This window comes from Puma concolor, chromosome D1 (genome assembly GCF_028749965.1).
Source record: "Puma concolor isolate L17-30 chromosome D1, mPumCon1.1.hap2, whole genome shotgun sequence".
In the NCBI taxonomy this organism is placed as follows: domain Eukaryota; kingdom Metazoa; phylum Chordata; class Mammalia; order Carnivora; family Felidae; genus Puma; species Puma concolor.
The window spans coordinates 90,144,609-90,171,008 of NC_141676.1; the positions used below are offsets into that span (position 1 = coordinate 90,144,609).

Here is a 26,400-nt window from a genome sequence, read left to right on the forward strand (position 1 = left end):
GATTGTTTTTCCCAGAGCATGCTCAGAGCTTACCCATTTCTCAGCACACAAACTCACATTCCCTAGTCTTAGGAGAGATGTATAAATCCAGAGTAACACTATTGTCAGTGAAGACCATAACTAATATAAAATGGAATAGTCTCGCTGGCATAATCAGTGAAATTTTTACTGCCTATGGGACCCACTGACTCTTTACCTTTCTTTGGCCAGGAACTCGTTTGAGAACCTGATTATAGCCAAGGATGTTCCCCTTTCCCTGCCACAATACACACACACACACACACACACACACACACACACACACACACACAGAGACACACATACATTTAAGGTACATTTTCCAGGGTTTGTAGAATTTCTAAAGCCTACCTGTGGACCACCTAGTAGTTCATTGACCCTAAGTGGAGAAACAGCCCCCTTCCTGTTAGAGAAAGACCCACATGGGAAACCAGATTATTATCAGAGATTGATGAGTGTGCACTCAGAGCACATGGCCCTAGATATAACAAATGGTTATTTGGCTATGGCTTTTGTTCTGGATAGTGCTTGGAAAGGCTACTGTCTGGGCTTTCTTCTGTGACTTCTTTTTTCTAGCCTATATAGCAGACCAATCACCCTACCAATGGACACATTCTTTCTTTAAAAATGTTAACTTAAGGGACTAGCTAGCTCCAGGTCTGTGAAGGTTTCACGATCAGAGAAAGAATAATGACAATGCATATTTCCATAAAGCTAAATTTATTCAATGTAAGGGACTTCATTCTGCGATTGTATTCTTCCTATGCTTTTGAGTGTTAAAATTTCTCTCATTTGACAGTTAGTGTCTTAAAAATGACTTTACTTGGTAAAATAAAATTTGGGAATATTTATTATTACTTTTAATTTGCTCATCTATGAAATTCTGAAGTCTAGGAACCTCTGACCCTGACTACTGGTCTTGGGAGCCATTCTGCCTCTTTAAGGAAACTTTATCTCTTCTGTGATGTATTTTGTATTACTCTAGCAAAGAAACTCACAAAAAACAAAAAATTAATCTACAGACAGCAATCTTATGAATTTCAAAATTCTTAGGAGTAGTACAATAGCACGTGTTTTCCTTTGCTACATAGATTGCTGTCATGATGCAAATTTCTGTACCTGAAGCTCTTCACTATCTCATTTGGTAGAACAATCAAAGCGCTCCTTTAAATTACCTTTGTAGTCTCTTACTCTGATCCATCCCCTCTAAAGCACTTACATAAAACATCTAACATAGGTGTCTATTTTGGTGTTACTTTGTAACATCTCCTTTCCTATTCCTTCTTTCTCTTTCCACCAAGAACCTCCCCACCAGTTTTAGACCTCAGATTTCTAAAGATCTTTTGTTTGTTTGTTTGTTTTCTGTTCTAGGGTCATTATGTGTTATCAGAAGGTCAACCAGAATTGGAGGAAAAGCAAGCTTCTGCTCTCTCTGCGGGAGTCCAGGTTCAGCCAGCCACACACGGTGACTTGGACCCCCAGACCACCAGCCAACAGCAGCCCACACAGTACATCATTACAGCCACCACCAACGGGAATGGGAGCAGTGAAGTGCATATCACTAAACCTTAACTTCCACCCTGGAGCTAGAATCCAGCAGTCACATCATGTCTTTTCTCATTCAGAAGTCTGAAAGCTTCCAACAGTTGGAACTCTTTTTTAAGATTTATCATTCACTCAAGAATTTGGAAACCACAGTTTTGACACTGTACACACCCCAGGGCTTCTTTTATCAAGGTCATCTTTACCAAAATGACTCTTCAAACCCTAGGAACTTCTGCCATGGAATGGAGACCTTTAAGCGGAAAGTGGATTTCAAGGTGGAGAGACTTTGCCTTGCTCTTGAGTTGTTTTTTTTAATACATTGGTGGGCCTTACTTTTCCTTTGTGGAAATATTAAGTGGTGTATCACGTTTGTACCAAAGGTGGAGAAAGGATGTGCCAAGTTCATGGCCACTGGACTTCTTAATTCCGCGCCATGGCACCATAGGAGAGGGGCATTTCATTAGGTCAGAACTGCTTCATCTTCTGAGTTTGCATTTTCAGTAATTTAACAAAGGGAGCCTATTGAATATGAAAATAAAAATGATGAATAGGTTTGACAGTGATGTTCTGAAGGAAAAATTGTTGTCTAGATTTTTCTTATTGCTGATCAAAACAAAACAAAACAAAACAAAACAAAACAAAACGACTTGCCTCTTTGGGAAAACTGTTGGCAGGCCATTACTGGTAGTGCTTTGCACAGATGCTGGCCTTCAGCAGCTTAGGCCAGAACCTCCTGTTCTGATAGAAGTTACTTTCTTAGTCTACAATGGTAGACTCCCTGTAAGAGAAAAGGTTTGTTTGATGTCAGCAGAATTTGAACTCCTACATTAAAGCTTTGCCTCCCGTTCTCTGGTTGTGGTGTATTAAGAAGGAGGTATTCAAGATATCGGTACCAAGAAAAATTACTAAGATAATTATGTATAGATAAAGTGGAAAGCACTGAAGCCTTGTCCTGCCTTGCAGGATCCATTTACCATTCACTGGTGAAGGATGAATTCCTTGATCTTACCAGGTGTACATTCAACTCACATCATTCAGTGTATTTTAATACTTCTCATGCTGTCTTAAAATGAACATTCTTTAAGGTTGGATGGAAAAGTGGCCCTCCTTATTTCTTAACACTTTTAACTTCTGCATATTATAACTCATCTGGACCTTTTGATAAGATGACCACCTTCACACTTAGGGGAAAAATAGAAATATTGGGACCATTTATATGTCAAGGCAATTATAAGGGATATGGAAGAAATCTAATCTTTATGTATCTTACACTGTCATTTGGGAGAGGGAAAAAATCTGCTCAGTGACAGTTTTGTTTTCTTTTTTTTTTTTTTTTTTTACATGTCTTCCTGTTTGCAGTCTTGTTAACTATGAATTCAATGGGGAGAAAGTATTTCCCTTCTTTTTACTGTACATTCCAATTGTACACATAAAACATCGCAGAAATCAGAATGTATTTTAACAACTTTTTGTGACATACTAACGCATTTTTAGAGTACTTATTGTGTGATAGAACTTACCACTCCAGAATAGAAAGACCTAACTTCAATTTCAAATGAAGTTAGCTAATCTATTTTATTTACATTTCTGGGTAAAAACTCATTCTGTAAATTAAAAGTATAGGCTTCATCACAGTAAAGATACCTTCTTGGAAAGGAAACAATTCTGTTGAAATAACTTTACTAATATGTAGATTTTGCACTTTATTTTTGAGACCTCATCCATTCAGTTATCCCTGAAAATTTGGGCACTAAGAGAATATGAGAAAGATACTTGATAAATGTGTAGGAACTAGGGATGGACTCTCTCTTTGGTAACAAAGAGGTAATGTCGATGTTTTCAATAGAAAATATTGACCCTGAGTCACAAAACAGAGACTCTGGGTCCCAAAGTCCCACAGTGTAATGATTGTAAATATCTTAGTGTCCAATCTAGAAAGACTAGGTGGGGAATATTAGACTTTGCCAAAGGTCCAGTTTAATTTTTACACCTTACATTTGGCCCTGTTGGGTCCTTTTTAATTTGAACCAGCAAGGTACCTCCCCTTCCCTCAGGAATAACTTATTGATTAAAATAGAAATCTGTCACTGAACGGAATGTTCATTTTATGCCAGTTATTTCAAGTTGTACAATACACAGAAGAAAATACTTTGGAAGGACCTCTCTGTTTTTTTGCCATCTAAGTTTTTTTTTTTTTTAATTTTAATTTTAATTTTTTTTTTACTTTTTTTTGTCCTTATGTGGAGTAAGTAAAGGATCTGAAACTATTTTGTATCAACCAGAGATGCAGGTGGCAGTAAAGCCAAACAACACTTCTTTAAGATCAGGTATTCTGCACGTTCATTCCAAGTTGATAGATTTTCAAAAGGACTTGGATTTGAAGAGATGGTAGATTAAAGCCATCTGAAGACCAATATATGGGGGAAAAATGTGTGTAGCCAATGTTTATATTGTGGCCTCTCTTCAGACGCATTGGCACTCTAAACTTCAATCAGTGCAGTGTGAAAATTTCAGAGTAGGTTACGTATAGATTTTACATTTTTATTGTTTGATTTGTGCCCACATAAATAGACATTTCATCATGTAAAATTCCTATTATTCTGGAAAGACCTATTGTTTTGATCTTGAATTGTTTTCTGATTTGGAATTATCCTTTCAAAAAACTCTCAAGATATCTAGGGCTAAAAAGCACTTCATGAGATGCTAAAGCTGACCCACAGGTTGAAAATGTTGACCCTATCCTGTTATTTAAATGTGAACATTTATTGTACATTCAGTGAGTTATAGTGTTAATAGTCTTGTGCTACTCAGCAGGTGTAAAAATTAATAAATATTTTTTTTTAATAAACATCTTCCTTGTTTGTATGTGTGAAGCTACTGAGATGGCTAATTTTTTTTTTTTTTTTTTTTTTAATATTATTACGGTGTTTTCACTCTGGTTTACTCAGGTCAGGGTCTGGTCAGAGACCCAACATAAGGGAACTTAGGGATGACAACTATGGAATGGTGTTCCCCTGCCCTTTTACTTGGCGGTTCCTAATTCAAGAACTTTCCCATGGTCTAAGTGGCAGGGACTAAGGGTAGGTGGGCAGCTAGCAGGGGAGCAAAGACTGGGCTTTGTTTGGAAACCGCTGTTTTCCATCAAGGGAGGAACATTAGTTTGGCCTGCCAGCTTTCCTGACATTTCCATCCAGTAGAGAGAGCTGAGTATGGTTTCTACAACATTGGTGGGAGTAGCTGTGGATTAAGTAGTCTGAAGCTGTTCTAAATAAGACCTGGTGAATACGAAAGGGACCTACATTCTTAAGAACGTTATCTAGTTTAAATTTAAATGTATTTCTTCGACGTGTGTACTTTCTTTCCGAAAGTCAGCGGTCCAGGGACAGGAGGAAGATATGAGGACACGCAGGGGCACAGGCTCCGAGTCTGCGTTCGCCTCACTGAAACTCAAGAAACTGATTTTCCCAGCTGTAAAATGAGAATAGTGCATAAGAGCACACAGCTGTAGTACAAAGATAGGGGATAGAAAGTGCTTAGCACAGTGTCTGGAGCAAGGGCTCTCTGCAAACGTTAGCTAATAAAATTGCATTCACTCATTCATGGGCCTCAGTTCGCAGCCAGGTAGACTACGGACGGACACTGGCAGCTTCCAAGCCAGGTGAGACCAACAGGCAGCTTGCAAACTGCAGCCCAATATAGAGCAGCGCTGGCTCGCGTTGCCCCAGACCCCGCCCCGCGCGGCCCCACCCCCGGCACTCTACAGGCCCCGGCACTCTACAGACCCCGCCCCGCAAAACCCCGCCCCTTCCGCCGCCCGAGTCCAGAGCGTGCGCGCACCGAGACGCCTTGCGGGAGCGAGCGCGTCCAGGAGCCCGCGGGCCGAGAAGCGCTGCGGGTAGGGAGACCCGCGCCTGCGGCTCAGGTGAGGGCGGGCCCGGGGCGGTGAAAGGGTTAAAGTGGAGCCGGGGAGCCGGGGGAGGGAGCGGCTGGGCCTCTGAGGCTCTCTGCTCCTGTAGGCCAGGGACCGGGGAACGAGCGTGTTGGGAGCCGGGCGGCCGGGTGGGTGGGGGTTAGGGTTAGGCACGGTGTGGGGGAGGGGCCGTGGGCGCTGAGGTGCAGCTTAGAGGGGCGGGACCCGGGCCTTGGGCAGGGCGGGGTTGGCTAGGGAGGGACTTGCTGCTGGGGCGGCGGATTTGGAGAGAGCTTTTGCTCCGGAAACAGCCACGGGTTTAGCTTCTGCGTTCGGGAGGGTCCAGGAGGCCAGGCTAGCCCAGGTACAGAGAAAAGGCCCTTGGTAGACGCCTTCCGGGTCTAGTTAAGGGGGCTAGGACGCCACAGGATTTAGAAATCCTTGGCTTCCGGGGTTCAAATCCTCTGGCAGCTACCTGCTTTTTGTATTTTGGGATCCTGTTCAGAATAGTAGCAGGACAAAGGTTGCCGCTCAGATAGATTAAATTTAGCTACACCTCCATGGTAGTTGAAGAAACTGTGAACAAAGTTGTGAAACGGGCGATCCTCCTCCTAAGAGTCCGGTAGAACATTGGCTTTGCAGTTATTACCCTGTTCTATGTCAATTCTGTAAAGAGGACCCTACTCTGAACATCGGTTGCTGCTGCAGAAATTTTTTTTTGTGTTTTAAAGTTTTGTTAAACTCATGTGTCATGTGCTTTCTCACCTGCTTGGGTTATTTAGGCACCAAGAATGTTCAGGATGTTGTAATTCTCCATGTACTGAAAGGTGATGGAGTACAATTGCTTGGAGACCATCTGCTTTGTTCAACACTTATCTTCCTGCTGTATCTTTACATAATCTGAAATCTCTAAAAGATAACTTGAAATAATTTGTGGGAAGATGCTTACTTTAGTAGTATTACAGTTCTGTTTTTTATCATTTAAGGATTTTGGAATCAATTCATTACAATACTGTGTTTACATGACTGCATTAAATCATATAAACTGTTACCCATCTGGAGATTATTTATTGTAGGATTGCAAGATTGGAAATAGTACACAGGACCTGGTACAACCCCTCTTTTCTTCCAGATAAGGAAATTGACACTCGGCAAGGTAAGATTTGCCTAACTTCACCGAGATTAAGCTAGAAGTTTGGCATTTTGACTGTTAAGTCTGTTTTTAGATTCCATTTTAATGCGCTTGTTAGGTAGGTATAGGAGAGAGGTAGGAATAGGAGAGAGAATGGGATTAGCAAATGTTTGTAGAGTGATTCCTTTCAAACTCCCTGTGGTCCTGTTAGTTTTGTTCAATCCTATGGCAGTTGTACAGCTGATTTCTAGCCATTAGCCTAAGGAAATGCTCTCTGAAAATGTGTTAATATGTACATTTCTAAAGGTGACTAGCGGCGTTCAGTTATTATAGGAAGGAGAAACAACATTACATTTACATGGTTATAAATATCAGATGGACCTTTAGTTGTCAGATTGACTACTAAATTTACTGGCTGTCATGATCAAGTGCTTGGAAGCCCCGGAGTTTATGTGGACTAAAGTCATATTACCATGCTCCCTTTTCACAATTTCAATTGAGAGTTTGTACAGGAGGTATAGTGAATATCTGTTTGTAGTCAGGCAAACCTGAGTTTCAGTCCTACCCCTGGGGTTGGGCAAGTTATTTGTCTGCTTTGATCCTCAATTTTAATATTTCTAGAATAGATATGATAACCCTGTCTCACACAGTTGTAGGAATTAAATGAGAAACATGAAAGGCCTTGGACTTAATAGGTCCTCATTAAATGACTTACTGTTAGCGTCTGAGCTTTACTAGTCTATATGGGTTGTCAGAGATTTTTCTTTGTGAAAGTACAACAAAGAATTACTAAAAAAACGAAACAATAACTGTTAGATTATTTTATAGCGGAGAGATTATTGGCCTGAGAAGTCTAAATTATGAACTCTGATCTGTTTATCCTTTAATTTCTAAGTCTCATTTTGCTCAAATATAAAATGAAGGTGTAAGAAATTCTGTAGATTTTGAAGCATTCTGAGCAGTAAGAGACCTACTAGAAAAGGTTTGAAGATTGAGATAAGGATGCAGAGGTACAAGAGTGCAGAGGTGTGTAGTTACACTTAGGGTATGAGGTATAAAAGTATTATAAGGTATATATACCATATATATATATATATATAAGTTTATAAGGTATAAAACTAGACTTGAGATTGACTATTTTCTGGGCCAGAATATTTTCTGAAGGAGTGTTAATATCAGCCAGATCCTTTGGATTCCTGCCTTTCGGTATACCTAGAGGTATGACTGCATATATATTTGTCTAGATTATCTGTGGAACATAAACAATGGATTCCTTGGACCATATGCTGACGGATCCCTTGGAACTGGGTCCATGTGGAGATGGCCATGGCACACGTATTATGGAGGACTGCCTCCTGGGGGGCACCAGGGTTAGTCTGCCTGAGGACCTTCTGGAGGATGTAAGTAGTAGCACCGCCACCACCTTTTTCTGTCGCCTTGTGTATAACTGCTATGCTAAACCTTTTCCACACCCTACAAGTTTTCAGTCTTTCGTGCTCTCTTTGGTTTCATTTTATATATTGCATTCAGAGTGATCTCTCTCTCTTTTTTCCATGCCGTTCTGCCATCTTGGCTCCCTCCCCCTCTCTCTTTTTTAACATAAAATTTTTAACATTCTGATTAAAGAAGAAACTATAAGCTACATCCTGCATGTTTAATAATATGTCATTATGATGGTATTATAGAAGCCCTGTTTTTAACCAATTTTGACCAATTAACAAGAAATTGTATATTTTAAGGACAAAATTATGGTTGTGTTTACATTAAATTGGTTACCCACGTTGTGGATCATGAAACAAAACCCAAACATACTATCTCTGTTAATAAAGTAACCCTGTAGTCAGTTAATAGTGCATGGAGATTTGTGTGCTTCTGGCCTCTTTCACGGGTAGGCTGTGTAAACAGCATCATTATTAAGGTGGCTACTACTTATTAAGTGCTTATTAATATGCAAGGCACTACGTATGCCAAAACATGTATTTAACTATCTTGTTTATTTTGCCATGTTTTACTTATAGAGAACAGGTATAGAGCGTCATTTAGCAAACATTTATTTGTGCATTATCCAATTTTAGGAGATAATTTCACTTAGTTATAATTGGTTCAGATTTTTCTTCCATAATATGTCAAACATTGTAGATAGAATTAAAGCCACCATTTATTCTCTTTGCCACCTGAAGTAACAATTACTGAAGTTGACATATATATCCTTCTCATCCATGCTTTCTATACCTACTGTTTCAAATAAATTTCTTCATGTTATTCGTTTAGTCAGCAAACACTTTATGAAGTACCTACTCTCTGCCCGACACTGAGATACTAGGCATAAAGTGGTATGCAAAAACAGATTTACAGGGGAAGATCTTGGATACTGAGGTGCATTGGTACATGAATGCAGAAATGTCTACCAGGTGGTTGGATTTCTGGGTTGTCTCCTGCTTACGTTGGTGGCTCTCTATTGTCCTTAGGATAATGTCACAAGTATTTAACACGTTTATAGGTCCCTTGCTCCTCTTTTCTTCTGTCTGCTGCCCCCCCTCATTTGTGTTCTTGTCCTAGCCATACATTGCCTCAACTCTTTTAATTATAAAAAAAGTAAAATGTGGGGCGCCTGGCTGGCTCAGTTGGTGGAGAGTGTGGCTCTTGATCTCAGGGTCGTGAGTTTAAGCCCCACGTTGGGCATGGAACCTACTTAAGAAAAAAAGTGAGATGTATCATAAGAAGAGCATATAAAATCCATGTTTCTACAGTATGTATACAATTGAAGCAGTAATAAAACACCCAACTAGCTACTACTTGGGTTAAGAAGTAGAATGGGCCCATTCAAGCAGTATCATTCAAGTGCCCATCTCATCCCTCTTCATTCTCCCCGCAGGTAACTGCTGTCCTTTCTTTCATATTAATTCTTACGTTTTTATGGTTTTGCTCTGTGGATTTTAAAAATTTTTATTTATGTATTTTTAAGTAATTTCTGTGCCTGCTGTAGGGCTTGAACTCCTGACCCTGAAATCAAGAGTCACGTGCTCTACCGACTGAGCCAGCCAGACACCCCTGCTCTGTGGACTTTTAACTCTCCTGCCTCATCATCTTTTTTTTCCCCTTTCCTTATCCCTTAATTAACTACCTTAAATGTCACTTCCTCTGGTATATGTTCCCTGACATCTAGAGTCTGGGAGGTGTGCTTCTCCTATGTGCTTATATGCACATTAGCACGTCTTAAGCAACATTGTAATTGCTTGTTTTCCCCTCCAGGCAATGTGTATACCATCCTGCTGCTGGTCTCTCTTGTGAGGTGACCTCAACTCCTCAAGTTCTCTCCCATGTTAACTGTTTGCTGCCCCTCATTTTAAGCTGAATTCAGTTGTCCATCATACCCCTTGTTGGCAGAAATGAAATTCTCTTTACTGAGATTGTTTTTCCTTTGGATTATTTTTAACATTAAAAAAATGTTTGTTTATTTTGAGTCGGGGGGAGACAGACAGAGAGAAGGGGAGACCGAGAGGGGGAGAGAGAGAATCCTAAGCAGGCTCCACACTCAGCGCAAAGCCTGACCTGGGGCTTGATCTCATCAACTGTGTGATCATGATTTGAGCTGAAATTAAGAGTCAGATACTTAACCGACTGAGCCACCCAGGCACCCCTCCTCTGGATTATGATTTACTGTTGGGTATAAGATAGTGGTTTATATGTAGTCTTTATTATTCTCTATAAGATTTGAGCATTGAATGAAGATAATTGACACGTTGGTTCAAACAAACTTAAGAACTTGGATGCAGTGATGTTTACACAGCTCTGTGAATGTACTTAATATCACTGAGGTGTACACTTAAAAATGGATAAAATGGTAAATTTTCTGTTCTGTATATTTTACCGCTCACAGGAAAAGTTAAAAGCTTGTTTTTCTCCTGGTTTTCTGAATTCTCCTAGCCCGAAATATTCTTTGATGTAGTCAGCCTCTCAACATGGCAGGAAGTATTGAGTGAGTCTCAGCGTGAACACCTCCAGCAGTTTCTGCCTCACTTTCCTGAAGACAGTCTCGAGCAGCAGAATCAGCTCATCCTAGCCTTGTTCAGCGGGGAGAACTTCCGCTTTGGGAACCCTCTGCACATTGCCCAGAAGCTTTTCCGAGGTATGCTGCTTGTCATTCTATTGTTGAGAGGAGTGGGAGAAGTAGGAACACATTCACTTAACACGAATACTCCTTCTTCACTTATTGAACTTATTTTTGTGAACACATACTGGCTCAGAGACTGGTTGTGTGCAATACTTTGCCTAGGCCATTCTTTTCAGTAAAAATTTTTAACTTACATAGGAAACATAAATCATAAGTGATTGATTGTAGTAAGAACTGTGTAACCACAACCCAGATCAAGAAATAAAACATTACTAGTGTCTTACAGCACCCTTTATGACTAGGCTTTAAGAAAACTTAGAAATAGTTTACCATTTACTTGACCACATGTACATATGTGGATGTATGTATTTGTGCATCACACATACATACACCTTTTTCTCCTGCAGAAAACATGATACTTTCCTGCTAGGCACTTCAGCATGTATGTATCCTTTAACAAGGACATTCTGTGTAATCACAGCCCCGTTACCACACCCAAGAAATTTTGCACTGAGCAAATAAGATCACAGACTGTCTCACATTCAGGTGTTCTCAATTGTTCCCTAAATCTTCTTTATAGTGGTCACTTATTTATTTATTTATATTTTGAGAGAGAGGGCACATGTGAGAGGGGCAGAGAGAGAAAGAATCCCCAGAGGGAGGGAGGGAAGGAGAGAGGGAGAGAGGGAGAAAAAGAAAGTGGGGCTCACCTGAAGTGGAGCTTGTGTTTTACCTGAAGCAGGGCTCGTGCTCACCAGATGGGGGACTTGAATTCATGAACCGTGAGATAATGACCTGAGCCGAAGTCAGATCCTTAGTGACTGAGCCACCCAGGTGCCTTATAGTGGGTCTTTCAATTCAGGATCTCTTCAAGGTTCATGTATTGTGTTGGATTTCATGTCTCTTGGCTCCCTGAATCTGGGGCCCTCTGCCTTTTTTTCTTTGTCTTTCAAAAGCATGACTTGTTTTTTTTCAATTTAAGTTTAGTTGACATATAATGTTAGTTTCAGATGTACAACATTGTGATTCTGTATGTATATTCTGAAGTAATCCCCATAATACATCTAGGTACCATCTGTCACCATATAAGTTATTACATATTATTAGCTATATTTTTTGTGTTATATATACATTGTATCCTTTTGTCTTATTTTATAACTGGAAGTTTGTAGCTTTTAATCCCCTTCCCTGTTTTGCACAGCCTAACCCTTGCCCCCCTACAAGGCAGTCACCGCATTGTCTATATCTAGGAGCCTGTTTTTTTAGTTGCTCACTTGTTTTTCAGATTTTACATAAAAGTAAAATTATATGGTATTTGCCTTCCTCTGACTTATTTTAGGAAGCATAATATCCTCTGGGTCCATCCATGTGGTCTCAATGGCAAGATTTCATTTGTTTTTTAAGCTGAGTAATTTCCATTATGTATATGTAAAATGTCTATCCATATATTTATCTTTATCTATTCATCTGCTGATGGACACTTAAGTTGCTTCCATGGCTTGACTCAGTGCACATAGGGATACATATACACTTTTGAGTTAGTGTTTTCAGTCCCTTCATATAAATACCCAAAAGTGGAATTGCTGGATGCTAGTTCTTTTCTTCATTTTGAGGAACTCCATACTATTTTCCACAGTGGCGGCACCATCTTTCGTTCCCACCATTAGTGCACAAAGGTTTCATTTTCTCCACATCCTCATCTACACTTGTTATTTCTTGTCTTTTTGATAATAGCCATTCTTTTTTAAATTTTAAATGTTTAAAAAAATTTTTTTAATGTTTATTTATTTTTGAAGGAGAGAGAGAGAGTGAGCAGGGGAGGAGCAGAGAGAAAGGGAGACAGAATCCAAAGCAAGCTCCAGGCTCTGAGCTGTCAGCACAGAGCCCGATGCAGGACTTGAACTCACCATGAGACCATGACCTGAGCCAAAGTCGGATGCTCAACTGACTGAGCCACCTAAATGTTTATTTTGAGAGAGAGAGTGAGTGAGGACGAGCCGGAACGGGCAGAGTGAGAGAATCCCAAGCAGGCTCTGTGATGTCAGTGCAGAGTCCAACATGGGCTTGATCTCAGGAACTGTGAGATCATGATCTTGATCTGATCAGAGATCCAGAGTCAGATGCTTAACTGACTGCGCCACCCAGGTGCCCCAATAATAGCCATTCTGACAGGTGTAGGTATCTTGTGGTTGTGATTTGCATTTTCCTGGTGATTAGTGATGTTGAACATCTTTTTCACTTATCTGTTGGCCATCTGAATGTCTTCTTTGTATAAATATTTATTCAGGTTCTCTGCCCATTTTTAACTGGATTGTTTTTTTTGGTGTTGAGTTGTAGGAGCTCTTTATATGATGCAGATATTAACCCCTTATTGGATAAATCATTTGCGGATATATTCTCCATTCAGCAGGTTGCCTTTTTGTTTTGTTGATGGTTTCCTTTGCTTTCCTTTGCTTTTTAGTTTGATGTAGTCTCATTTGTTTATCTTTTGCTTTTGTTCCTCTTGCTTGAGAGAGAACCAAAAAAATATTGCTCAGACTGATGTCCCAAGAGTTCACTGCCTGTGTTTTTTTCTAGGAGTGTTGATGTTTACATTTAAATTTTTAATCTCCTTGGAGTTTATTTTTGTATATGATGTAAGAAAGTGGTCCAGTTTCATTCTTTTGCATGTAGCTTTCCAGTTTTCCTATCACCATTTGTTGAAGAGACTGTCTTTTTGCCATTGTATATTTTTGTTTTCTTTGTTGTAAATCAATTGACTGTATAATTTGAAGGTTTATTTCTGGACTCTGTTCTGTTCCATTGATCTGTGTGTCCTTTGTGCCAGTCCCATAGTGTTTGGATTACTGTAGTTTCACTGTGTAGTTTGAAACAAAGGAACGTGATATTTTGTGCTTTTTTTTTTCTTTCTCAAGATTGCTTTGGCTATTTGGGTGGTTCCATACAAAACACACTGATAGTTTTGAAGAGTCCAGGGCACTTGAATTGTAAAATGTCCTGCTTTCTGGGGAATTGTCTTGTTTTCTCATGATTAGATTTGGGTTAAACGTTTTGCCACAAATATTAAATGGGAAATTTTACCCCGCCCCAATCACTTCAGGAGGCACGTGATGTCAGCTTTTCAATGTTGGTAATGATGCGTTTGATCTCTTGGTTAAGTGGTATCTGCCAGACATACTGTTTGTAACAGTATATTTTTTCCTTCCTAATTAAGAAGGAAAATGTAGGATTAATACTTTGGGACCACGTGATACTATTCTTACTCCAAAGCCTTTGGTTTACTCAGTGGTTTAACATCCATTGATGATCCTTGCTTGAATCTGTTATTACACTGGGGATTGCAGGATGTTTTGGGGCTACTGTTAAGCCACCATTTGCTCTCCAATGGAGAGAAGCAGAGGGAAGCCTCTTCTCCCCTCTTTGGGGTGACTTTGCTTTGGCAGGCAGTCCTGAAAGTACAGTGCATCTTCTTGAGTTTTGTTAAACTGGGCAACGTGATAGCTACAGAAGCCTGGAGGGAACAGGCTTATCATTGCAGATCTTTCATTACCTCGGCTATTTTAAAACTAGCATTCCCTCATTTGGTGGGTTATTGGTTTAAAGAGGAATTCTCCTCTGTAGTTGGCAAAGGTTTCCTGCAGCCAGCGGCCTTAGGTGGGAGTAAACCGTCTCTTCCAGTAGAGCTTGCCTGGTTTTAGAGGGGTTCTGTCAGGGACTTGTGTAGTGTTTGCACTACACAAACACAAAACAGTAGGATTGTCTGGTGAGGATACAGACAAGGAATGTCAAGACAGGAATTCCTGTGTGTTTCAGGTCTAGTGTTGCTGCAGATGTTTGCAGTTCCATGGTTGTTAGTTCTTTCTGAGCTGTCATTGTGTTCCCGTATTCTTTTACCTTGGGTTATCTTTCCTGATTCTGTTTTAAATATCCTCCTGTTTCATAAAGGATCTTGTGTCATAAACTCCTCACTTCCCACTTCCAACCTCCACCCCAGCTCCCTGTGTTCATTTCCATTCTGACCCACTTTACTTGTCTCAGAGGAAGGAGGAGTTTTTTCTTCTGTTTAAGATTAACCTGTGTTCATGATCCTTTCATCTTTTACATCCTCTGGGACCTTTTTTCCTCAGTTAACCATCCCTTCTGTCCTGTGGATTCACATTATTTCGCTATTCACTCCACATGCTCTTCTTCAGCCTATGGATGCGACCAGGGGTCTCAGACTAAAAAAAGTCCTCAACCATCTGTCCCCTCTGTTGTCTTCTGTCATTTGCCTTTTAATCTCTAAACTTGTTGAAAGGTATCCATAGATAGCTGTCTCTTTCAGTCATTCTTTCCGTTCCCTCATGGCTCTTACCTTATGACCTCACAGAGTGCTCTTACTAATGCCACCAGTGTCTGCTTTTTTTTCTTTCCCTTCAACGTTTTTTTACTTTTAAATTTCAGAGCTACAGAAGACTTCATAAAAGATTTTATAATGGACACTCATATACAGTTGACCCTTAAACAACACAGACGGAGGGGTGCCTGCTTCCCACTCACTCACAAATCCGTGTATAGCTCGATTCTCCGAGAACTTAAAAGCCTATACTGTTGACCAGAAGCCTTACTCACAATAATCTGTTAACACTTTGTATATTGTGTGTGTTACATAAATTGTTTTTACAATAGAGTCAGCTAGAGAAAACACTATTAAGAAAACCATAAGGAAAATACAGTTATAGCATGTACTGTAAAAAATCCACGTATAAGTTGACCCGCACAGTTTAAACCCATGTTCAGGGGCGCCTGGGTGGCTCAGTCAGTTGAGCGTCCGACTTCAGCTCAGGTCATGATCTCATGGTTCGTGAGTTCAAGCCCCATGTCAGACTCTGTGCTGAGGGCTCAGAGCCTGGAGCCTGTTTCAGTTTCTGTGTCTCCCTCTCTCTGCCCCATCTCCACTCATGCTCTCTCTCTGTCTCAAAAATAAACACTAAAAAAATAAATAAATAAAATCCATGTTCGAGGGTCAGCTCTGTTCTTCACCAGGTTCACCAGCTATTAATGTTAACATTTTACCACATTTACTCTCATCATTACTGCATATATGATTACCATCATTGTTTTGCTGAACCATTTGAAAGTATTGCGGACATTGCATCTCTAAATTTTTCAGCATTAATCTCTGAGGAATAAGAACATTGTCTTACATAACCACAAATGATCAGATTCAGAAATACTGTAAACACAATTTTTCTGTATTTAGATTTTGTATATTAATATAAAACATAATGTTGACATACTGTTATATAGTCCATGCTCATATCTCACCAGTTGTTCCAGTGAGCATTTTTTCCTGCTCCATGTCTCTGTTATTTTTTTAAATTAAATTTTTTTTTTTGAGAGCGAGAGAGCGCACGTGCATGTGTGTGTGAGTGGGAGAGGGGCAGAGAGAAAGAGAATCCCAAGCAGGCTCCACACTGTCAGTGCAGAGCTGGATGTGGGGCTCGAATTCATGAACATGAGATCATAACCTAAAGTAAGGCACTTAACTGAGCCAGCCAGGCACCCCGGTAGAGCACAGCATCTGTTGTCTTGACCACTTCCTCCATCTTGAGACTTTCCCCCACTTTGTATCAGTGGCTCTTCCCTGGCCTGGATGTCTTCCTGTGTCTTTGACACCCTGTCCCCTACCCCACTTTCTTTGCTAACCGCTCATCCACTCATTGTTCTTGTCTGTTCCTGCTGTTGAGGCTCCTTTCTTACCTCCTTACTTGCCTTCTTTCACTCACCATCTCTTCACTGATGACTGTTGTCTGGGCTGCTTTAGCAGCCATCTCCACACAGCTCCCAGAGTGAGCTTCTTAAAACTCACTTTGCAGAATATTTAGCAGTTGCCTTCACTTGAAGTAAAATTCAGTGCCTTCAAGGCTCTTTGTGACCTGGCCTCGGCCCACTTATCCAACTTCATCTGGTACTACTCCTTTTCTCCCTGTTATCTAGACCAGCACTGGTCAATGGAAATATTACATGGGCCATGTGTTCAAATTAAAAATTTCCAGTAGACATATTAAGAATTATAAAGGCAGTTAAGTTAATTTTAATAAGATTTTAATTTACCATAATTATTAATAATTTCAATTGTATTCACTTCATACAAAATATTTTTAACAGACGTATAGTATTTTTTTTAAGTTTATTTGTTCTTAGAGCGAGTGCACGAGCAGGGGAGGGGCATAGAGAGAGGGAGAGAGAGAATTCCAAATTGGCTCTGTGCTGTCAGTGCGGAGCCCAACATGGGGCTTGATATCACAGACTTGATCATGACTTGAGCCAAAAAAGATTCAGATGCTTAACCAACTGAGCCACCCAAGCTTTCAAAAAGTGGGGGAAACTAAAAACTGAAGGAATAGAATTTTAAAGAAATACAGAGGCAAAAAAGATATTAGTCTAATTTTTATATATCAAATAGCATCAATAGCATTGAACTCTGGGCTTGTTTCTTGAAGGTCACACTTCCTATTTCCCTACAGCAGGCAGCATAGCAAGGTGGGTAAGAGCCTGGGCTCTGGAGCTAGGCTACCTGGGTTGAAACCTGATTCCCCTTTTATTGGCTGTGTGAACTTGGGCAAATTATTTAACTTCTCTGTGCCTCAGTTTCTTCATCTGTAAAATGAGGATTTAGTAGTGCCTTTTTTATGGGGTTATTATGAGGATCGAGTGAGTTAATATATGCAAGGTCCTTACATAGTGGTGGTTGTCAGGTCTGTTGTAAGCATTTGTTATTACTTACCTTTGATAGTATTAGGGTGGTTGGGCGGAAAAAGAAAAACACTGTGTAATTTGATCCCTTATTTTATCTTTTCTAAGATTTAGCTTCTGAATCTTGCCCTCTCAGTTCTCATCATGGCCCATCTGCTCAAGTCTAATACGTCCACAGTGGACCTCTCCTTGACCTGTTTATTTCAGGCAGTGATTTCAGATGCTCAGGTTCAATGACAGGGTACCATGTTCAGTTGACCTTCCCATTGCCCTGGTCCTGCCCCAGCATCAGAACTATCAGCAGGTCTAATCCCTCTCTCAGAAATAGATCTCAAGTCTCTCTACTTCTGTACGTGCCAGACATTGTTCAATGTTGTGGAGGTGTAATGGCCTTACATTCGGAGAAGGAAAAATAGATGGTGAACAAGCAAATACTTACTGGCATTAAGTACTTCAAAGAAAGAGGAGGGTAATGGTACTAGAGTGATGGTAAGGAGCTGTGTTAGAACTGGTGGCTGGCCAGGGCTTCTCTGATGAGATGACAGCAGAACAGGCTTAGCGAGGGTAGGAGGAGCAAGCCGTGAAAATATTAGGTGTTAGTAGGAAGCATTGCAGGTAGAATGAACTTCAAGTACAAAGGCCTTGAGAAAGTCAGATACGTGGCCTGTTCAAGAAACAGCATGGAGGCCATTGGGGCTGGGGTAGAGGGAGGAAATGGGAGACTGGTGAAGATGAGGCCAGAAGTAGCCCAGGATAGATCGTGAAGGCCTGCCAGGCCATCTTTGGACCTTGGCTTTTATTCTAAGTGTGGAGGGAAGCCGCCATCATCTCACCTGGACCCTTGCAGTAGTTTTCCTTCTTCCTCCCTCCATGTCATTCTGCTTTAACCTCTTCAAATTATTTGCGTTCCACTTAGGATAAAATCCAGCTCCACCTGTGACCTGCAAGTTTCAGTGTGGTTGGATCTCCACCCAGCTTCCTCAGGCATCGCACGCCCCCCCCTATCTACAGCCCACTCTGTGTTAGTCATGCAGACATTTCTTTAGGTTTGGGGACATGCCAAGTTCATTCTTGCCTCAGGTCCTCCCTTAGCACAGGCTGTTCCTTTCGCCTTTTCACCATTTTTACTTCTCATTTGTAAATTCCAATTTATTTTCCTCTTAATGAAACTTTTTAAAACGTTTGTATAACTTTTACCAGCCAGTTAACATTTGCCACAATTGCTTTAATCAGACTTCATTTTATGTCTCATTCTTTAGAGATCCCTTTCCTGAAACTCCTCCTTACTCTCTACAATTTTTTCACGTTAATTTCCGATAGTACTTACAAGAGTTGACTATTTACCTGTTTGCCTGTTTCTTTTTTTTTTCTTTTTTTTTTATTTTTTTTATTTTAGAGAGAGAGCATGCAAGTGGTGGATGGGGCAGAGGGAGAATCTTAAGCAGGCTCCACGCTCAGCATGGAGCTGGATGCGGGGCTTGATCTTACAACCCTGGGATCCTGACCTGAACGGAAATCAGAGTCAGACACTCAACTGACTGAGGCACCCCTGTTTATTTTCTGTCTCTTATTGGACTGTAGACCCCACATTGACATAGATTGTTTTCTTTCCCCCTGTACTGTATTCTAGTTTGATACAGAGTTTACCACACTTTAAGCATGCATTAAATATTTGTTGGCCTGTCAGTACATATGTATACATATATATTTATATATATGTATATATATGTGTATATAGGTATAGGTATCTAGGTATATATGTAGATATATGTAGTTGTACTTCTGTTCTTTTAAGATGGACACTTTAACCCCGAGGTGGTTAAGTACCGGCAGCTGTGCTTCAAGTCCCAGTACAAGCGATACCTCACCTCCCAGCAGCAGTATTTCCATAGGCTGCTGAAGCAGATCCTGGCTTCCCGGAATGTAAGTAATGCTGGGAACTAGATACCAGATGTGGACAGTGAACGCACAGATCTCATGACTTCAACGGTTGGTTCAGGTACCAAATACAAAAGGTAGCAAGCACTAAGAGGAAAATGCTGCCAGTTAAGCCATGAAACAGTTAGGCTATATCATTCTAACTAATTTTAAGATGTAGCCTGATTTCAGAGATGTGAAAATATGGGAAAGTACCTCTTAAAATTGATGAAATATCAGAGCTTCAGTATTTACCAAGGTAAACAAATGACTTTGAGATCCATCTTGGATTATTAAAAAGAAGCAGGTTGCTCTGCAGTTGCTATATGAGAGCACACAGGCCTCCAGATATCCTGATGGATTAATAGTGCATCAGGCCTCACGGCCTTGGGATCTGGTAAGTCTGGTAATCTTTGAGGCAAAGTTGTTACGGTTCTAAGTGGTCCTTAAGATTCGATATGGAAATAGTTGGGTGACTGGTATAAAAGTGTTCATTCTTGAAGGAGCAGTTCACCCCTCAGATTTAAGATATTTTGCAACATAGTAATCAGTAGAGGCCCTTTTTATTTGGACATACTCTCTTATGTGCATCTCTGTGATCTGAAGGGAGGGACTTGAGCTTGTTAAACAATGTCTTCTCTTGAAGAAGATGTAGTCTCCAGGGAATGCACCAGAACAAGCTTTGGATGATGACATGTATCCTCATCTGATTGCTTCCTAGGACCTGCTGGAGATGGCCCGACGGAGTGGCCCGGCCCTTCCCTTCCGCCAGAAGCGCCCTTCACCATCCCGCACCCCTGAGGAGCGGGAGTGGCGGACCCAGCAGCGCTACTTGAAGGTCTTGAGGGAAGTGAAGGAGGAGTGTGGTGACACAGACCTGTCCTCTGATGAAGAGGGTGAGTGTCTGGGGGCATTTGGAGTACCTGGGGTGGTGGATCTACACCAGCAACTTGTTCAGTTGGAGCCAGTGGTAGCCATTTATCTCCCCAGCAAGGAAGCCATCTCAGTTGTCTGTCTTTGGTGGGGGTGGAAAATGGGGCTCAGAACCGCTTAGTCTTTGGGCACCGAGATGTTCCTGGTAGATGGGGTATGAGTGCATACCTTTTTTAGCATTGATACTTAAGTGGCATTTGAGCTTAGATGAGATGAATCCCTGCACAGCAGGGCTCTCCACAGTAGGCCTCTCTGGTCCTATTGTGCCACTTGAGAGAACTGCTTTTCCCCTTACAGGAGAGTAGTAGTGACTGTTGGCCTGCTGCAATGCGACCCCATCACTCTGTTGAAGTCTCTCTTCCTGGAAGAGCCGTTTAAATGACCTAAGTGTGCTCCAGTTCGTCTGGAGAAGGGTCAGAAAGGAATGGTGGAACCCTGGCCTCCATGTTGTTGGCTTAGCCTTGTTGAACCCAAATGGCCACTTACCCAATCTCCCCTATTGGAGTCCACAGCCACGTTGGATTTACAAGAAAAATTTTCTTTTGAAGATCTCAGCTCATGGCTTCCGAGCTCTCCAGCGCGTTCTCCTAGCCCTGCGGTGCCCCTGAGGGTGGTGCCCACGCTTTCAACCACGGATATGAAAACTGCAGGTGAGAACTGAGTGATGCCGTGGATGTTTTGGGAGATCAGGATGTAGATCTGAGAACTCCCTTAGATAGAGGTGGGCGCTAGATTCTTACCTGCCAGGGAACTGAAGCAGTGCTCTCTAGAAGTAGGAGATTGAGAGAAGTTTTTGTACAGTTCCACTTTTTTACAAGTTAGGTAGGCCTTCCTTTCTTCCTTTGTTTAGAAACTTTTCCTTAGTTGCTGATCAGCTGGTATTTTCGGCTAAAGAAAGTAGATTCTTAAAATAGTACTTAGGAGCAGTTCAGTAATAGAACAAGAGGGGTAACCAGAGCTATAGCAGTTTCTTAGAATGTCTGTGAAATGAGAGAGGAATTTTTAATTGGGGTAGGAATCAAAGAAGAATGTTAATTTTTGGTGTGTTTTGGAGCAGCTAAGTAACTGAGGTCGTTGTTCTTGATTGAGGTAGTGAAAAGCTGAAGAGTTCATCCTGTGACTGTTTCAAGATTGTTTGGGCTTGTAGTACACAGGACTCAGAAGGGAAACACGGAGAAACATGTTATATTTGAGTATCACAAGTGGCCAGAAAGATGTGAATTTGAGCATCATGTTAGTGAATGACCTAGTCCATGTGGTTTGGTTCGTTTTCTCTCAGATAAAATAGAACTGGGGGACAGTGACCTGAAGATAATGTTAAAGAAGCACCATGAGAAGCGGAAACATCAACCAGTAAGATTGGGTGGGGTGGTTGTTAGAGGTTTTCGGTCTAATGTTTTTGGATTGGCTATTGAAAGATGAAGGTAGTGACAATATCGTTATTTATGCTTCCTTTTCTGTCACTGTTGGGGGACAGGAGCAACAGTAGAGGCTAGTTAACAGCAAAGATAGGAGGAAGACAGATGCCTAACATAGCGTCTGATTTCATCTTTACAGCAAAACTGGTACATGGATCATTATGTCCGTTTTACCTGTGTTCAGAGAGGTTAAGGGGCTTGTCGTTGCCCCTTTGGCTAGGAAGTCAGGGGTCAAATCCTGTGCTCTTCTCACTTTTTACTCCTTCTGTTCCTTCACTTTGACCGAATCAGGGTAATGCCAGGGCAATCAAGCCAGTCCATCTGGCTTGAGGGGAGGAAGAAAAGGCAGGCCATCTAAGGTGAGATGGGAAGTGTCACACCCTGGAAGTCAGCAAATCCCTTAACTTCTCTGAACCCCATTCTCAGACTGTAAAGTACAGTGATACTTAACACGACTGTTTGAAGAGCACATAACATAAGGAATGCAAAAGAGCTTTATAAACTGGATGCTATGTAGTAGAAAGGTTGGAACTGAGTTCTCCTGTGCCCCATTACGCAGGGCAGTAGTTTTAATCTCCATACATTTTTTGATTCAGCATGATTTCCTCAAGTGCGCCCAACATCTGATTGTATCTGTTAGGTAAATTGGCAAAATCATTGGCAGTTTTAGCTCCTTATTTGGGCCTCTATAACAAATCTCTGAATATCACATCCAGGATCATCCGGACCTTTTGACAGGGGACCTGACTCTCAATGACATCATGACTCGAGTAAATGCTGGCAGGAAGGGCTCTCTAGCAGGTAATTGATATTCTCTGTAGGTAGTCATTATCTGACTGTGGTGTTATGTTACGTAGACTACTTACATGTGGCAAAAATAAATGAAACTACAGCTTTCCTTCTTGCTGATAACGTTTGTTTTTATCATTGCATCTTGTGGATTTATAGGTGGAAATGAATATAAAATCAGTACAGTAGATCTTTGTCTCTTTAATAGGTGCTAAAATTAACCTGTAAACCTTTATAACCTGTAAAATCTCTCACTAGGTTTGGTTAAAAAACAAAACAAAAACAACTAAATGTCTTAGTACTAAGACTTTTCTTTCTTTTACTGGTGGGTGTTGGGAAAATAACATGCAGATAACACCCCTCGCTTCCTGATGTACAAAATGCAGTTCTCTGATTTTTGTTGCCTTTTCTTCCCAGCACTATATGACTTGGCTGTCCTTAAAAAAAAGGTTAAGGAAAAAGAGGAGAAGAAGAAGAAGAAAATAAAACTGATCAAATCAGAGGCAGAGGATTTGGCTGAACCCTTAAGCAGTGCTGACGGGATCCCACCTCTCTCACAGGCCCCTTCTCCGCTGGCTATACCTGCTATCAAGGAGGAGTAAGTGAACAACACATAACCTGCTCAAGGGTGAAAGGTTAACCTGGGGAGTGTACCTAGTGCTCATGTGGAATGAGCTGGTATATGTTGAATCTGTGTAAACACACACACACACACACCACAAAAGACCTGAGTCCCAGGGGACCTGCTGGGGAATTTGTGTAGTGTGGTCCCTTACTGAACTTTTCTATGACTGTTAGGTTTAGAGGGCCTAAACCATCTGGGGATGTTGTCTTCATCTTTTTGGTTGTTCTTACATATTTTTTCCTTTGTTAGGCCTCTTGAAGATCTCAAGCCTTGCCTTGGAATCAATGAAATATCTTCCAGTTTCTTCTCTTTGCTATTAGAGATCTTGTTGCTGGAGGGGCAGGCTAGCCTTCCTATGGTAAGAGTTTTGGAAAAATCAGGTGTACGTCAGAGTTTTTGAATTGTGGAAAACTTTAACGGTCTCAAGCTAGAGAAGAATAATTTTGGATTCCTCTCAAAGCTCTGCAGTTAACTTGCTTTGTGACTTGCAAATATACTCTGGCTTGTTCTGGCACATCTCTGGAATTGCTGGTGTAGAGTAGAACTGTAACTGAGTTCTGCCTTTACTTTCCCTTAGCTGGAGGAACGGGTTTTGGATTGGCAGTCCTCTCCAGCCAGCTCCCTCAATAGCTGGTTCTCTGCGGCCCCCAACTGGGCAGAGTTGGTGTTACCAGCCCTGCAGTATCTTGCTGGAGAAAGTCGTGGTAAGGTACTTCTTTCTTTAGAGTCAGGTATTTTTTTCCCTCTTTATTTCATTCTCCTGGTAAACTGTAGGCTTCCTGGTTCAATCCATTATGGCTTTGCATAATGCTGTACCTTGGGGGGTCTCTGCTGTCCTGATACACTATCATACATTCAAGTTATCTCAGAGGTCAGGGATGGTAATTATTCTGAGTTTAGTGCTCTCTCTGACCTGTGTTCTTGTTCATGTGATTCATTTCTTGCAGCTGTACCTTCCAGTTTCTCTCCGTTTGTTGAATTCAAAGAGAAAACCCAGCAGTGGAAATTGCTTGGTAAGTAATTCATACTGCCTATCCATAGCAGTAGGTTTTCATTTTCTCACTTCCTCTGCTCAGCCTCTTTTGTCTTCCCGTCAATACAGTCCAGTAGAATCTTGAAAACAGCAATATTAAGCCTGTTTTGCTCAGTAAAAAAATCCTTCATGACCTCTTTAGTATCTCACACTAAGTTTTACTGCTGTATTGGATTTTGGCTTACCCCAGCAGGGGTGGGACAGCCCTTCTATTACAATGCATCCTGGTACTTGTGAATTTAAATCTGCAGGGGTATTTACAGTAGCACCCACATTTGAATTGTACCTATGGTTTTAGATTAATGTGTAATAGTATACTGTTTTTCTTTCCTAACAATGGGCTTTGCTGTTGAGGATAACGTGCAGTAAGATATTGGACAGCCGTTGGGGTGCCTGGGTGGCACAGTCGGTTAAGTGTCTGACTTCGGCTCAGGTCATGATCTCATGTTTCGTGGGTTCAAGACCCGTGTCAGGCTCTGTGCTGACAGCTCAGAGCCTGGAGCCTGTTTCAGTTTTTGTGTCTCCCTCTCTGTCTGCCTCTCCCCTGCTCGTATTCTGTCTGTCTCTGTCAAAAATAAACATTGAAAAACAAAAAAAGATGTTGGTTAGCCCTGAATAAACTATTTCCAAGGATTGGGATTCTTATTTTTGTTTTAAATCTACAAAGTCCCACTTACTAAGTTGTAGTATCATGCACCTGAAGTAACTTGGTGACAGTTATGACCCTGGTAAGAGGAAAATTCTGTGTTGATTTTCTGCTGAAATTCACAGACCTTTCTCTTTACCCTCTTGAGTGGTCTGTGAAGAAAGAGATGGAGAGAAGGTTGTGAACTCAGTAGATCCATTTATTTCTTACAATGTGTATTTAGCTTTTAGGTGTCAGGCATTGTGTTAGGTGCTGGAGTATATAATGAACGTTCATTCAGTTGAAATAATAAATATATACATTCTGGAAGGGGAAAGTACCAGAAAGGATGGAAGTTTATGTTGAGGTGTTGGTATATTCTGCAGAGTTGGGAGGACCTTCCTGAGGAAAGAACATTTCAGCAGAGACAGTAATGATGACTAAGAAGGAGCTAGGCAGGCTGAGGGGAAGAACATTCCATATGGAGGAAGCAGTATGGTTTTGTGGCGCTAGGGAAGGTTCAATTCGAAAAGATTGCACGAGCCCACATAGAGAGCATGATAGTCTGGACCTGAGGAGAGAGAATGGACCAATTTGAGAAAGTTCTAGGTGGTAAAAGCCACAGGACTTGGTTATGACTGGCTGTGGGGAGTGAAGGGAGAGTGCCGTCAGGCATCATTTCCTGCTAGATTTGTGCCTAGTGGTGAAGATGTCATTCACTGAGGTAGGCAGGTGTGGAGGACGTCTTGCCTCAGGTGAGGGTGAAGATCTTGAGTTTAGTTTTGGACATGCTGAGTGTGAGCTGCCTTTGAGGTATTTTAAGTGTTGATGTTGAGTAAGCAGTGGGGTGTGTGGATTTAGAATCCAGATGGGAGAGTTAAGGCAGAGAATTGTTGGCATGTCTGCAGGAATTGAAGCCAAGGCATAGGGAGGAAGTGTGAAGTGAGGAGAAAAGAGGGCCTTGGAGAAGTTCCAAGGCAGAGCAGGCTGAGCAGAAGTGCCTATGGAGAAGTGACTACAGACTTGGGGGGAAACCATGAGATAGTTGAATCTTGGAATCCAGGGGAGGACAGAGTCAGGAAGTGGGAAGTGGTAATTAGTTTTGATTGGTCCTAAAAGTTTCAGTAAGATAAAGCTCACGGATCTGTGGACATAGAAGAAATGGTGAATTTCTTGTAAAAATGCCTCTTTGTCAGGATGATGGGCATCAAGGACAGTGGGGAGCTGAAGGTGACCCATGATAGTTGACTGCAGCTCTGTCTGGCTCTGTAGGGCTGGTGGCTTGAAGTCAGCCTGGAGGGGTACTTATGCCCAGGGTGGCAGACTGTCTAGGATGAGATAATAAGGAATTTAAGTTCATGGACCAGATAAAACCGGTGGCCAGTTTGGTGACCATAATGCACCCTTGTAGATCTGCAGGTGCTACCAGTCAGGACCTCCTTTCCTGTAGCCAGTTAAACCTTTACCTGTACATGTCTGGTTAAAGAGACCGTGAATCTAAACATCTCTTTCTAGAGTTTTAGCAGTGGAGGGAATGAAAGTTAGGGAGACTTGTGACCAAAGGAGGCATTTTTTTTTTTTTTTTAAAGGAGAGAAAGTCTAA

General features: G+C 41.3%; 2 protein-coding genes across 5 annotated transcripts in view; both read left to right on the top strand.

Moving 5' to 3' along the window:
- The window catches only part of PRDM10 (PR/SET domain 10), a 101,960-nt gene extending 97,549 nt beyond the window's left edge, over positions 1-4,411 (top strand). For both annotated transcript variants that reach the window (XM_025928351.2, XM_086678666.1), the window contains one exon: positions 1,390-4,411. In XM_025928351.2, coding sequence (XP_025784136.1) covers positions 1,390-1,590 — 201 coding nt within the window. In that variant the 3' untranslated portion in view covers positions 1,591-4,411. The remainder of the gene's footprint in view (positions 1-1,389) is intronic.
- A 965-nt stretch (positions 4,412-5,376) lies between these two features.
- The window catches only part of NFRKB (nuclear factor related to kappaB binding protein), a 39,625-nt gene continuing 18,601 nt past the window's right edge, over positions 5,377-26,400 (top strand). For 2 of the 3 annotated variants that reach the window (XM_025928363.2, XM_086678667.1), the window contains exons 1-13: positions 5,377-5,485; positions 6,550-6,629; positions 7,850-8,005; positions 10,533-10,734; positions 19,253-19,380; positions 20,096-20,270; positions 20,820-20,957; positions 21,587-21,660; positions 22,442-22,526; positions 22,932-23,112; positions 23,389-23,497; positions 23,717-23,843; positions 24,087-24,152. In XM_025928363.2, coding sequence (XP_025784148.1) covers positions 7,871-8,005; positions 10,533-10,734; positions 19,253-19,380; positions 20,096-20,270; positions 20,820-20,957; positions 21,587-21,660; positions 22,442-22,526; positions 22,932-23,112; positions 23,389-23,497; positions 23,717-23,843; positions 24,087-24,152 — 1,420 coding nt within the window. In that variant the 5' untranslated portion in view covers positions 5,377-5,485; positions 6,550-6,629; positions 7,850-7,870. The remainder of the gene's footprint in view (positions 5,486-6,549; positions 6,630-7,849; positions 8,006-10,532; positions 10,735-19,252; positions 19,381-20,095; positions 20,271-20,819; positions 20,958-21,586; positions 21,661-22,441; positions 22,527-22,931; positions 23,113-23,388; positions 23,498-23,716; positions 23,844-24,086; positions 24,153-26,400) is intronic. The other variant, XM_025928364.2, reaches the window with a different exon arrangement.